General features: G+C 31.7%; 2 protein-coding genes and 1 pseudogene across 2 annotated transcripts; 1 reads left to right on the forward strand and 2 right to left on the reverse strand.

Moving 5' to 3' along the window:
- Positions 1 to 2742: 2742 nt before the first annotated feature.
- LOC138935148 (uncharacterized) lies at positions 2743 to 3493 on the reverse strand (annotated as a pseudogene).
- Positions 3494 to 7480: 3987 nt separating this feature from the next.
- On the forward strand, positions 7481 to 8239 carry LOC138935149 (uncharacterized protein PF3D7_1120000-like). The gene has a single exon (XM_070299575.1). It carries the CDS (start codon positions 7481 to 7483, stop codon positions 8237 to 8239), a length of 759 nt encoding a protein of 252 aa, XP_070155676.1.
- Positions 8240 to 12365: 4126 nt separating this feature from the next.
- LOC138934493 (uncharacterized) lies at positions 12366 to 15013 on the reverse strand. Its single transcript, XM_070298302.1, has 3 exons — positions 14940 to 15013; positions 13523 to 13775; positions 12366 to 12536 (listed from the first exon to the last, which is right to left on the reverse strand). Coding segments are annotated over exons 1-3 (267 nt in total). The 5' UTR covers positions 14952 to 15013; the 3' UTR covers positions 12366 to 12534.
- Between the last annotated feature and the right edge of the window lie 513 nt (positions 15014 to 15526).

Raw genomic sequence — 15526 nt, forward strand, 5'->3', positions numbered from 1 at the left:
GATTTCTCTTACTGAGAACCCATGCTTACGATTCTGCAATAAATTAACAATAAAAATACCACGTTTTCATTGTTAATACTCGAAATTAGTCTTAAAACAAACTTCTCATTATTTTTTATTACTCATTAATTACTTCTCAAGAAACTGCTTTTAGCGTAACCTGCCCTTTAGGCAACTTGAATGGTGCAAAGTACCGAGACATTTTGGACTTTCCATCTGATGGAGTTCCTCTAAGTATCCCTCCAAAATTTTGTCCATTTAGTGCCAAAGTCACAAGTGTTTATGTATTTTTTTAACATTTGTACTCTGATAAAATTCTGGTAAAATGGCAAATTATACGCCTACAGAAGTAGTCGATATTCTTATAACCTTTGGCGAATGTGGTAGAAATTACAGACTTACTGCCCGTACTTATGCGGAGCGATTCCCAAATCGCCGCCATCCTACTGATCAACAAATTATAAACAAGCAGTGGTATCAACGCAGAGTACTATCCACTTCATCGCGAAAGGCGAAGGAATAGACTTCATAATAATAATGACCCTAGATTGCTCGCAGTTTTGGCTATGGTTCATCAAAATCCCCATAGTAAGAGAAATCGAAGAAATTGAATTTCGTCGATTACAGCGCCATCTATCATGAATCGAGAAAAATGTTTCAGACAAATTGTATGTGTTTTTAGCCAAAGATTCCGAATATGCAATAAAAAATAGGGGTTCCCATTTAAGATTTCAAACTTGCCCCCCCTCACCGCCCAGGGGAAGGGGTGGGGGGGCTCATTTTAACGTCATTGTACGTCCCCCTCGAAATGACAAAATTTTGATTCTAAACATTTTTTCGTAGTGTGCTTATTTTTCGAGTTATTTGGCTGCCTAAGTTAAAATGGGTCACCCTGTATATATACAGTGTCCTATTTTAAAAGTTCCACCCTCATAACTTTTCAGGATCAATGTTTGAAGGAAAACGACTCGGATAAAAGTTGTAGGGAATAAAAGGGGCTATCTAATAGTGACCTTGGATTGGACATTAAAGGTCATTTTCAAGGTCATTTGAAGGTCAATTTCCGTTTTTTGAATGAGAACCCCTATTTTTTATTACATATTCTTGTAGCTTATCTCGAGAGCTTTTCAAAACACTATAATAAACTATTTTTTCATTAAGTACTTTTTGAGTTATTCTATATCTTAATCTGACATATTTTGATATATTGTAAAAAATAAAATATCTCGTAAAATATTTGGTTTTCGATAATCTTATCATAATACTTTTATGTACAGAATAATGAGACAAATCAATTGGTATAAAAAAAAATTGTTTTTAAGAAAAAGTATATAATTATTTATAATGTATTTTTTAAAACAATTATTTGTCTTTTTTATACCAATTGATTTGTCTCATTATTCTGTACATAGAAGTATTACGGTAAGATTATCAAAAACTAAATATTTTACGAGATATTTAATTTTTTATATCAAAATATGTCAGATTAAAATACAAAATAACTAAAAAAATACTTTATTATAGTGTTTTGGAAAGCTCTCGGTGTCAGCTATAAGAATACTAAATAAAAAATGGGGGTTTCCATTTAAGATTTTAAAGTTGACCTTCACATGACCTTCAAGTGATTTTCCAAGGTCAAATCATTGTCACTATCTTATGGCCCCCTCGAAACCAAACAACTTTTGTCTGAAACATTTTTCTCTTCCGGGCTTGGTTTTTGAGATATTTGCCTGAGGAGATTAAAATGGGACACCCTGTATATATATATATATATATATATATATATATATATATATATATATATATAATATTTTACAAAAATATATTATAACATATATATAATAATAAAATTTTATCTTTTTTAACGTAGAACGCTATTTTAATTCAAAGAATTCAGAACTTCATAAGTAATAAAAGTTTATATACGTACATGGTACATATTATGTATATTTTTGTTGGCATTAATAAGCATGACACAAAGATCGCAATCACAGTTGAAACAATTGCATAAATCTGAAATTAGCAGGTCTTATCACGAGGAAATCTATATAATATAGATTTTCTGTAAATAACTGAAAAAAATCAGTTATATTTTTTGATGTCTCTTTTCCCATTTATTTATATATTGAGATATCTTATTTAATAAGTGATTTATCAAATTCACTTGTGCATTATACATTTTACGGTATTCGTATATACCTTGCCCTGTAATTGTAGAATACCGTATATGCCAACATATATGTATGTATACATATGTATACATATTTCTATATATTTCTATATTATATTTTCTTAAAACTTCATTAATATTATATGTATCTTGTATTGTCATTGATAATAAGAAAATGCATGATTTTACAATTTCTTAGCATGACCGCATTAGAAATCCTTTTGTTTATACCGTGAGAAGACCTGCTAGTTCACGATTTATGCAATTATTTCAACTGTGATTGCGATCTTCTACGAAATTGAAAAATTCATGCGTATTTTTTTATTAATAGAAAATATAACTCATTACGCAAAACAATATGATTTGCAAACATTTTTGATAATGAATCCAATATCATAATGCAAAGGCGCAGTAAGTATTTTTTCTTAATGACAAAACTAAGAGATAAATACAATATTAAAAAAAAAAAGAAAATATTTAAATTTATAATTTTTTTAATAATACTTATCGCGCGTTCTACGTTGTTTTATTTATTATTATTTTCATTTTTTATTTCCATTTTTAGCTTACCATTAGCTTCCATTTTTAACTTTCTTGCATGAACGTATATTAGGTGTTTTTGCGGCACGATTATTATATCTAGTACGAGAATATAATTTCACTCTAATCATATATTTTAATGCTTGTCTCCGATGATCGTAACATTTTTCATTTTTATCTAACCATCCAGGATGTGTTATTCGTTGCATGTATACATTTTGTCACAATTTTATCAAGAATCTGTGTAGATGCCCAATGATATTGCCACGTGCGATTAAATGCCATCAATTGCGTTTTAGTGATATTTGTAAATAAAGTTGTTGGGCGCACTAATTTTGTTACTGTTGGAGCATCTTCATCTTCATTTTGATATTCGCGAAATTCTATATATTTTTCATTTGCTGTCGATTCATCCATTAGAGTTTTTATCATATCGTTACGACAATGGTCACAGTTGCTTTTTTCAATACTTCGTCGCGCAACAAACCCAGCAAGAAATGCAATGGCATTTTCATCATAACTGCTATCAAGCGGGTTAACATTTTCCATTTCTTCAATATTAAATTCTTTGAGAAGAACATCCTCATTTTCAAGAAGCAATTCGTTTTCGAGTTCATCATGTTCTATAAAGCCATTGTTCATATTCATAATATTTTCTATCCTTTTAACAAGTCGACTTGGTTCATTTATAAGAGTTTCACTTTCCGGGCATTGAGTGTTGCCTTTGTCACTAGTTTGAATATATCCTGTTGAAAGTATGTGTCTAATAAATAATCGGATCATTCTTGCAGTTGGATTAGGATTAAATCCTCCGCGTTGCCTCAGTTTCGAAAATAAATGTTCCACTGAGTCTTGGTTACATAATCCTGTCGCAAGTTCAAATCCATCATATTGAGTCGAAAGTTTTTTATAAGTTTCAAGAATAGCTCTTATAGTCACAACAAAGCCTTTAAAAGAAGGAGTTTGACTTATGCTTTTTGCCGACTTAGACCATCTTGAGCACCATTCGACAAAATCTATTAATAGATTTTCAATATCCGGATTTTTGGATGATAGTGGTCGTTTTCCGCCAAATGAAATATTAATACTGTAAGCATTGCACGCATCAATAACATTATTTAAGCGCTCTGCAAAATCAGCTGTCGCTTGCCATGTAATTGTATTTAATTGTTTTTCATGACCGGCTGTTTTTATTGAGGCTGCAAAAGTGTGGCTCAATATCTGGAATGCTCTTTTCACATTCATTGATTCAAAACTATTCGGACGCATGTGCGCTTCTGTAATATGAGACAGTAAATTAGAACTTCCTTTTGTGGCATTATCAATGAACCATGTCGTTTCGAAATCAGAGTATGATGCAATAATATTTCCATCATGGTAAATGTTTTCACGAGTTCTGAGGAAACTTAGCAATCTTTTTAATAAATGCGGGAAATCAAATGATGCATTATATTTTTTCCAATTATGTATAAAGAATGGATTTTCTGGATTAATGCCAAGTTGAGCATAAGCACTTTGATTACACGTGCCTTGATCACATGTAACAAGTTGCACATCAGCACCCGTTTCGCTCAATCTATCTAGACATTCTTTTAATAATATTATTATTTCCTCTGCTTTCATGCATTTTCCTGGGAGGAAATATTCTAAAGGCTGTCGCCATGTATGATGCGCATTCAAGCTGTCTAGACAAAAAACAAAAACGCATTTAGCTTTTTCGGGTTTTCTTCCTAGAGATCCAAGGTCAACAAGGCCTTCTATCTCATCCAATTTAAGCGAATATTCTTCATAAGGTTTAATAGCCATTTCATCCCATTTTAAAGCACATACTCTTTCTTCCATCGATATGTGAGAAATCTTTTTTTTTAATTTTTGAAATATAAAATCACAAAATCCTGGTCGTATATCATATTCTTCTAGCCAATTTCGAATAGTTCGCTGTGCAGGAAAATTACAACCTGCTTTTCTTAAGCGACAAAAAGCAGCGGCTGAATAATAATAGAGTTGTCTCGAAAGATTTTTTTCTTCTTTCGTATACTCTGCCTTTGGTGTATGTAGCTGCAATTTTATCATTGCTTTAGCAACGGGATGCAGCTCTTGTTCATCTATCATTTCTTTTAATATCTTTTTCTTTTGTTTATCATTTTTCGGCATTTTACGTATTCGTGGAATACAACGTAAACGATATTTTAAACGTCTTATTTGTCTTCGCGATCTAATATTTTCTGATTTTAGAGAATTAATTTGAGTGTACAAATTCCATATTGTCGTATTATTCTCTTCATTTTCTGTTCTTCTTTTATTATGTGGAATAGATGTAGGGACGCTTTCAGGTGTAGATATTGGAACTCTTTCAGGTGGCTCAAGATGCACCCATTGCATTATATCTTCCTCTTCCATGAAAGTATCAAAATATAAATGTGATGGCTGATAACATCGCAATGGATGCTGCTTTATAAGTGCCTGCTCATCTGTTATTACATTATTATTGTAAATAGAAACGGATGCAGATGATGCTGATGTGGCATTTTCCTCCACAAATTCTATTTGTTCTATATTTGTTTCTTCAAAGTGAGGCACTTGTTCCATTTCTATTTCTCTATTTTTGTTTATTTGTACATTGTTATTTGATATATTAATAAAAGATGTATAATGAATTGGCACTGCATTGCGTTTCAATCTTTTTTTGGTATTATCTGTAAATAAATCTTGATGAAAATGGTCCTCGCATAATCCTGCACGTCGAATAGAGCTAGGTGACCATTTTTCTAATTTAGTATTGCCTGTAACAAAAACGAAATAAAAAATTGAAAAATAACTATTATAACAATCTTTTTAAATTTCTTTTCTTCAATACTTCTCTTTAAATATATTTCTCTTTAACTTTGCTTAAACATAGTTATGTACATTACTATACATGTACTTCAAAATGTTATAAAGTCGATCTTTTTGTAAAAATGATAGTAAAATGATGATAAAAAAGGTTTAATAAATTTATATTATTTAGGATATTATATACAGGGTGTCCCACTAAAAATGGCCACTTCTGATTCACGCAAATATGTCAAAAATTGACATATCATGTTGTCATTTCATCATGATACTCAGTGTACGAAAAATATAAATACAAAGCTTATGAATCAAAAGTTATGGAATATTTTATAAACTAGTAGTTATATAAATAACACGGTAAAGCATAATTAATAATAATTAATTAATAATAATAATTAACATTTTAGTTTAATTATTACTATCAGAAAGTATTTTACAATTTTTAAAAAGGACATTTTTGTTATTTATTAAAATTTACGTTTAATAGCCAGCAGTTGTAAGTAAAACGATAAATAATAAAGTAAGCAAATCGCGTCGCAAGTAACATGATATGCGATGTATTTATGTCACGTGTTATAAAATGTTGAATTTTACTAAATTATTGAGTATTATGATGAAATGGCAACATGACATACGTCATACGTCAATCTCTAAAACACGAGTTAGAAGTCATATCGCAAGGCCCAAAGTAAAAAGGTAAATGTAATATTTCAAGCAAATAAAACTCGTATCATAAATAAAATATTTACATTGTATCATACATTGTTGTATTCGTTTCAAACAGCGCTACAACTTTTATTATCTCGAAGTATCCACATTATCATAAAAAAATTATGCATATCTCTCCATTCGTTAATACAAGTAACTTTTGTAAGCAATCACTATGATCACAATAGAGTTCAGTTTGAATCATTTAATTTGATATTATTTATTATTATCTATCTCCTTTAGTTTAAAAAATAAGAGGATATGGCCACTTTTGATAGGACACCTTGTATATATTTATCATATACAAATATAGAAATAGTATGCATATATAGATATTATTTATAAATAGAAAAGCCATTTGTTATTATAATCATATTTTGTAAAAATTTAATGTAGAATAACTTCAAAAAATTATAATGTAAAAAAATCTTTCGTATTTTAATGTTTAGCAAAAAAAAGTTATGTCACATGTCTCCTGTATAATATAATTCCTGTATAATAAGTATAATATAATTAAATAGGTAAACTAATTATATTAGATATTTTTTACATTGCTTAAATATTGATCATAAAAATTGAAAGCGAAAATGACAGACATTCATTAATTATTAAATGATTTACATTAATAATTCATATTATATTCATTGCGTCATTATTATCTATTTTGTTGCTATTATATAATTTTTTAATATCATGTATATCGTGTCAGCAATTAATGAGACAGTTATAGGCCACCGCGCTGTCTGTATAGGTGTCCTTGTTCGCTCCAATATCTCTATCGAACATTCATTTTATTAATAATTGAATCATATAAAGAGATGAAGTTTAATAAGAAATACAAATTCTTAATTGAAATGTGTACTATAATATTATAATATATTATGATATTATAATATAAAATATTATAATATATAATATATTAATATAGAAATTGATTGGGACTTCCGGTTGGAGAGTGACGAAGGAAAGTTAGAGTAGTTATAGAAGGAAGGAAAGTGAGGTGATAATTGTGGAAGGAAGAGGAGAAAAACGGAGAATAGGGTGAAGTGAGAGAGAGGGTGACAAAAGGAAAGCAAGGAAGTGGAGGGAAAAGAGGAGGTGAAAGAAGAGCAGAGAAGAAAAGAGGAAAGTAGGGAAGGCGGTTTTAGGTTAGGACAGCAACCATTAAGGTGGAGGAGTGCGAGAAGCGGGAGCAGTAAAGAAGGTCGGAGTGCGTAGAGGAAGAGATAGATGGCAGCTAAGGTAGGTAGGCCCACGGGAAGTAAAAATAAACAAAAAGAAAAAACACTAGAAAATTTCGGAATGAGCAGAGATCCGGAGAAGGAAATGGAAAGGAGAATAGAAGGTATAATGAGGATTTGTAAACAGGAAACAGTGTCAGAAATGAGAGAACACTGTGAGAAACTAATGGAGAAACTAATGGGAAATATATTAAAGGAAATGCAAGAAGAAAGAGAGGCGAGAGAAGAGGAAAGAAGGAAGTGGAAAGAAGAAAGGAAAGAGATGCTAGAAAGAATACAAAATTTAGAGATGGTACAAGAAAAGAAGGAAAGAGAAGAAAGGAAGAAGAACATAGTTATAAGAGGAATAAATATTGAAAAAACAAATATAGAGAAAAGAATAGAAGAATTTGTAAAGGAAAAATTGGGAGTAGAAATAAAGATAGAGAAAGCATATGAGATAAAGGAGAGAGAAGGAAAGAAAGGGATAGTAGTGACAGTAGAGGAATGGGAGATGAAAAGAAACATAATGGTGAGGAAAAAGAATCTGGATAGAGGAATATATATAGACGATGACCTAACCAGGAGGGAAAGAGAGATCCAAGGAAGATTAAGAAGGAGGGCCAGAGAGGAGAAAGAAAAAGGAAAGGAAGTGAAAATAGGGTACAAGAAAATAAGTGTAAATGGAAAATGGTTTAAATGGAACGAAAAGGAAGATTGTTTAAATGAAGAGAAAGAGGAAGAGAAAGAAAGAAGAGGAAGGCAATAGGAAAAAGAGAAAAAAGAGAGAAGAGGAGAAAAAGGGGCAAGAATGTGTTTTTGGAATATAGCAGGAGTTACAAATAAAGATAAAGAGGTGTGGGAATACTTAAGCGGATTTGAGATGGTAGGGTTGATGGAAACGTGGATAGAGGAAGAGGGATGGAATAAAATAAAGGACAAACTGCCGAAAAATCTGGAATGGAAGTGTAGACCAGCAAAGAGAGAAAACAAAAAAGGGAGAGCAAAAGGAGGCATTATAACAGGAATAAGTAAAAGGATAACGACCTTGGAATACAAAGAATGGAGTGACAACATAGTGGAAAGGAGAATAAGATATGACGGGAGAGAGTGGAGAGTGATGACAGTGTACAGTCAGAATGTAAAAGAAACAATGCACACAATTTCAGAAGGAATGGAAGGGAACGAGGAAGGCGTATTGTTAATAGGAGGAGACTGGAACGCCAGAACAGGGGAGGAAGGAGGTTGGATAAACGAAGCGGTAAAAAAGGAAAGAGAAAGAAAATCGAAGGACAAGGTAATAAACGGAGAAGGAAGAAGACTAATAAGTGAAATTGAAGAAAGAGGATGGGTGATTTTAAATGGAAGCAAAGGAGAAGAAGGAGAATGGACATATATAGGAGAAAACGGAACATCAGTTATCGATTATATAATAGGAAACCAAGAGGCTACAGAGGAAGTAGAGAGTCTGAAAATAGGAGAAAGAACGGACTCAGATCACGTACCGTTGGAAGCGACATTATATGGAACAAGGGAAGAAGAAAAAGAAATAGAAGAGGAGAAAGAAATAGAAAGAAGAGAATGGAAAGAAGAAACAAAGGAAGAATACTTGAGGAGCTGTGAGGAGTGGACCAGTAAAGAAGAGGGGATTGAAGAATTATGGAAGGAAATAAAAGAGAAAGTAGAGGAAGCAATACCAAAGAAGAAGAAGAAGAGACATAAATGGAAGATAGGAGATAGAGTATGGCATGACAAGGAATGGAAAAACAAAAAGAGAGAATTAAGAAGGAGAATGAGAAAATGGAGGAAGGGAGAATGCGAAACGGAGGAATATATAAAGATGAGAAAAGAGTACAAAGAATGGTGCAAAGAAAAGAAAAAAGAATATGAGAAACAGGAAGAGGAAAAAATAGGGAAGATCAAGTCAGAACAAGAGGCATGGAAATATATAAACAGATTCAGAAAAAGAAGAGAAGAGATAAACGAAGAAATAGGCGAGGAAGAATGGAAAAGGCATTTTATGGGGATACTGGAGGGAGAAGAGCAATTGGCAGTATTAGAGGAAAAGGAAGCGGAAAGGGGAGAAGAAGAGGAAGAGGATGAAATAACAAGAGAGGAATTGATAAAGCAGTTGAAAAGATTGAGGAAAGGAAAAGCGCCAGGAGAGGATGGTTTGGAAAATGAAGTGTGGAGATACATGCCAAGAAGTATAGGAGAAGCAATGTGGAAAATGATAAAGAAAATATGGAAGGAAGGAGGAATACCGGAGGACTGGAAGAAAGGAGTAATATGCCCCATATTCAAAAAAGGAGAAAAGAAGGAGGTAAAGAATTACAGAGGTGTAACACTGATGGACACAGCATATAAGATTTACGCTAGCATTCTAAATGAGAGATTAATGGGAGAGATCGATGGCAAATTAGAAGAAGGTCAATTCGGGTTCAGAAGAGGAAGAGGGGTTATGGATGCTGTATATGTATTAAATCACGCAGTGGATAGAGAGGTAGGAAAAAAGAAAGGCAAGGTCTTTGCATGTTTCGCTGATTTGAAGGCGGCATTTGATAGAATAGACAGAAAAATACTGAGAGAAAGGATGGAGGAAATTGGGGTATCGAATAAGCTGAAAAAGAGAATAATGGAGACGTATAAGGAAACGAAGAACGTAATTAAGGTGGGAGAGAAATATACAGAAGAGTTTTGGACTAGGAAAGGAGTCAGACAAGGTTGCCCAATGAGCCCGACGCTATTCAACATCTACGTAGCAGATCTGGAAGAAGAAATGGAAAGAGGACAGACGGGGGGAGTAATGGTAGGAAGAAGAAAGATATGGACGCTAATGTATGCGGACGACATAGTTTTACTGGCAGAGAGAGAAGGTGAGATGAAGGAAATGCTGAGGAGATTTAAGAAATATTTAGAGAAAAAAAGTCTAACATTAAGCTCGGAGAAGACAAAAGTGATGGTATTCGAAAAGGGGAAAGGAAGAACAAAGAAGAGGAGATGGAAATGGGGAGAGGAAGAATTGGAGGAAGTAAAAGAGTTTAGCTATTTAGGATACATTATGCAAAAAAATGGAGGAGCGGAGAAACATATCTTAGAAAGAAGAAGAAAAGCAATGATTGCAATGAAGAAAACGTGGAGCATAGGAGAGAGATTATTTAGGGAGGACTACATAAGAAGAATGAAGATGTTTGAAGCATTGGTGGAGAGTGTGAGTTTGTTTGGAGCAGAAATATGGGGATGGAGAAAAGAGGAAAGACTGGACGGGATTCAGAGAAAATACGTAAAATGGATACTAGGTCTGGAAAGGACAACGCCGAATTACATAGTAGTAGAGGAAGGAAAGTTAGTGAAAATTAAAGAGAAGGCGTTGAAAAGAGCACTGAAGTACGAAGAGAAAATAGGAACAACGAGGAAGAAACTGGTGGAAGAATGCTGGAAAGAGAGGAAGAAAGAGTGGGGGGCAGGAAGAGAAGGAAAATGGGCGAGAATAAGGAGGAAAATATTAGAGGAGGAAGGAGAGGGTACTGAGATAAGAGAAGGAAGCAGAGAAGAGGAGGAAAACACAGTACAAAAAATAATAGGGAAGATAAGAGAGAAAGAAAAGGCGGAAAGAAGGAAAAAGATAGAAGAGTCTACGTACAACAGAGAATACAAGAAGATAATAAAAGAAGAGAGAGCAGAATATCTAAGTAAGAGAATGAAGCAAAAAGATAGAAAAACGATAGCAAGGTTCAGGTGCGGCAATGAAGCAAGAGAAAAAGAATACTGGAAAGCAGAAGAGGAAAAAGTATGCAGGCTATGTAAGAAAGAGGTAGAAAGCATGTGGCATGTACTCAAGGAATGTGAAAAGACGGGACAGAAAGAGGAGATAGAAAAAGTGTTGGGGGAGGATGGACAAGGGCTGATAGTACTAAGGAGAATAGAAGAAGAAAGGAAGAAGGCGGCAGAGGAAGGATAGAGATGCGTTTATATTTATTTGTATATTTATTATTTTGATTTTGATTGTGTTTTTGATTCTTGATTTTATTTTATTTTATTTTATTTTATTGTAAAGTTTATCCAATTCTATTTTATATAGCCCCAGCGTCAATTGGAATTTGAATTATGAATTTGATTTTGGTTTTAATTTTGATTTTAATTTTAATTTTAATTTTAATTTTAGTTTTAATTTTAGTTTTAGTTTTAATTCTAGATTTAATCGAGTTCCTATTAAAGGCAAATCTAAGTTTAAATTTAAATTGAAATTTATATATAAGCGCAGAGTGGATGAAGAAAATTGTGTAACCGGAAGTTCGTCCTAAGCCGAAAGGCAAGGACTAAGCTCAAATAAATAAATAAATAAATAGAAATTGATTGCTTCCAAATGCACTTTATATGTATATATGTATACATATATATAAAATTTGTGTAAAAAAAATTATCATAACGCATTTTCTTCAACGAAGAAAATGCATTTTATTCGTTGTACTACGTATAAAAGCATTAAAATATAAGATCATTCAGAGAGAAATAAATACTTTACTAAATATTTCATATTTAAGGCTAAAAAATAAATAGATTGATATAAATAAAAAGATTGCATTTTCGCTGGGGAAGCAATCAATTTTTACTTTAATATATTATAATTATATTTCAACATTTCAATATATAAGAATTTACTCTTCATTAAATTGTATCTCTTTATATGATTTAATTATTAATGTAATGAGTATGTGTATGTACGAATGTATGTATGTACGTTTGTATGTATATATGATAGGAATATACAAAATAAATTATATAATTTAAATTTTATTATTTTGTCACATTTATTTTTTCACATTTTTTTTTACATTTTTGTCTTTATTTTTTTTTCTTTAATTATAATAATTATAAATATTTATTTCCCTGCCTCTACCCATCTCTCTTCCCCTTGCTCTTCCATCTCTTCCTCCTCTTTCACCTCGTCCTCCTCTTCCACCTCATCCTCCTCGTTCTCCGCGTCCTCCCCGTCCTCCGCGTCCTCTCCGTCCTCTAAGTGCCCTTTGTATTACCTCATTCATTAGAGATGTAAGTTCTTCTTTCTATAAAATAAAAATAAATGTAAGACACATGTAATAGAATTTTGGTTAATACATAGTGTTGTGTTTACAATTAGATAAAAATGAAAAATTAGCTACATAAACATGAGATGGATATATGTTAATGTAAATTAATTTTAGATAAGATAAAGATAATTTGTTTTAAATATATCTAGATAAAAAAAAATTATATAGCTGACTCATCTAGATAACTTCCACATAATATTGTTTTTAAGACCATTTATGCAAAAACACTTATGAGAAAAAATTGCAAATTATAAAAAAAATATAAAAATATATTTATATTCTTATACGACAAACTCGTCTCATACGACAAATAAAATACTAAAATCCATGAGCCTGTGCAGTAAGACTGAATTTGCATAACGATTCGATCAATTAGGAAAAGACGACAAGATTATTTCATTTTGTCCTGATTATGAACGAATCTCAATGTAATCTCAATTTCAATGCAGTTAATATTAATACAGGCAATATTAATACATATTATAAACGTCTACTACATAAAAGCAAATATCTTAATATCTTAAACATTTGCAGTAAAGTAAACCAAATTATCTGAATATTATCCTAGATAATTTAATAAAGATAACACTTTTTTTCATGTAAAATGCAGATGAAGATAATATATATTTTTATTATATAAGATTACGCCAAAATGTCATGTGCATGGATAATCATCTATATAATTTTATAAAGATAAGAGCAAACACTGTTAATACATCTTATAATGTTAATACGTTAATACATGTATATAAAAAAATAATATTATAATTATTTACAATGATTTTTTTTACACCCGAATATCATATTTAGAAATTAGCACAATTCTAAATATAATATTTTGGTGTAAGAAAATCACTATAAATAATTATAATATTATTTTTATGTACATGTAATATAACATACATGTAATATAATTAATATTTAATGTTTAATATTTTTTAAGTAAAATTTGTGATACTTACACTTAACATTATCATTTCTGAAGACACCGGTGCCGCTGTTGACACCGGTGTGAATATTGCGGTCGATATGACGGTCGACGCTTTGACCGCTGTAGAGACCGCTGTTGATGGATGAGGCCGTCGATGCCACTGTCGACGATGCCTCCTCCGTCGACGTTGTCATTGAGGGTGACGTCGTCGCTGTCGTCACCGTCGCCGTCGATGCCTTCGCCGTCGTCGTTGGCATTGCCGTTGCCATTGTCGTTGCTGTATTCTGAAAAAAAAGAATGATTATAAATAATAAAAATATATTGTGTATCTAACTGAAAATTATACGAATTGTTTATTTCAATTGTAAAAATCTCATTAATTGATTACAATTATTTTTAAAAATATAAAATAAAAAAATATATAAATAATAGTTTTTATTATAAGACGATTTATTCGTAATTATATATGAAAAAAATCTGCTGTATGAAATTTCGGAACTTTTTAATAAGTCATCTCGCTCGCTCTATACTCGTCTCGCTTTCACTCTAAACAAATCGCCGGGAGAGATAAGCCCGCGAGTGTGGCTTTAGATCTATTGATATTTCAGCGGTATTTATGTAAAAAGCGAACGAAACGAATTATTAAAGATCGATGTCTCTTACAGCATTATGTTAACTGTTAGATAAACATAAACATTAGTCTTTAGGCATTTATTCACTTAAAGAAAGAGAGATGAGAAATTATACATTTTAAATATATCGTATTTAGAAATCTCTCTAATACAGTGTTCCGATCAGTTTCCCGGTTTTTAAATTGTTTTTTTATCTCGGTAAAAGAGCACAAGTTATCCCATTTCTTGAGCGAGTGACTCTTAACGGATTATAGAATAAAATAACTAATAAAAAATATTTTATCTTATTCGCTCTTATTCTCATCTCACTTGCTCTCATTAACGAGTCACTGGCAAATTTAAAGCAAGACTATGTTAAAACAATGATAAGACCACGTTATTGATGAACTCATAATTATTAGTTTGATATTGTCATAAGTCGCTCGCGTGTATTTTTACTATAAAGCCGAATGTCATGAATTGCAAATATTTCGATGTTATGCAGCTCGATTTATTTAGAAATCAGTACTTTGCCGCTGAATTAAAGAATATCATTAATTACATACTTTATTAGATGGTAGTGACGTGAATAAAGTCTCGAAATGAGTTACGCGAATATGAATTATATCATTAAAGCAAAATCTGATTACAGAAGTGTTCGCGATATGAGATTTAGCTCGAAACTCAATTCGATAATACGTGTGAAATCTGTTTTAAAAAAGTTTTCGAATGATAAACAAATTCGTTTTTTAATTATTACGGACATGACGAGTTCAATAATGCAATCTTATAATCGAGAATAAGATATAGTTTTAAAATATGTACATCTTCACTCACCATCGTATCCATCGTATATTTTTCGCGTGTCGCATTGGTCGCACGTCGCACACAGACTACAGACTGAGACTGAGCACGACTCGTGCCTCGTGCTTCGTGCTGCGCGAGTCGCGCGATGTTATGCTTTACGCTGCGCCACATGGTTGCTGATATTAATGCCCACGTGTTCGATTCAATAGCTCGCGAAAAAATCGGCAATAAGCCAAACATAAAATAAACACAAATAGTATCGAACTTTTTTTAAAACTTTGCATTAAATACACTTGAATAAGAAATGACCATATAAATAATGAAAAATATAATAATGCTATTTTTTTCAAAGCGTCACAATTGCGTACGTTTATAAAATCAAATTTATATATTTGAAAATTAGATCAGACATATGTTAAACATAACCATTGTAAACAATTTAAGGACAATTTTTTTGTAGCAGAAATGTCTGCAAATTAGTAAACAATGTATGCAGATTATTTATCTTTTCTGTATAATGTTTCACATTAGATATCTTTATAATTTTACAAGATATTGTTATAATTTTAAAAATATAAATATATAAACTGCAATAAAATCAAATCTGCAGAAAATTG

This window comes from Polyergus mexicanus, unplaced genomic scaffold, assembly GCF_030449975.1.
Source record: "Polyergus mexicanus isolate NDT 795.1 unplaced genomic scaffold, iyPolMexi1.0 SCAF_7, whole genome shotgun sequence".
Lineage (NCBI taxonomy): Eukaryota > Metazoa > Arthropoda > Insecta > Hymenoptera > Formicidae > Polyergus > Polyergus mexicanus.

Excerpts from the sequence above, each read along its gene's own strand:
- LOC138935149 (XM_070299575.1), top strand. The coding sequence starts at position 7,481 with ATGGCAGCTAAGGTAGGTAGGCCCACGGGAAGTAAAAATAAACAAAAA.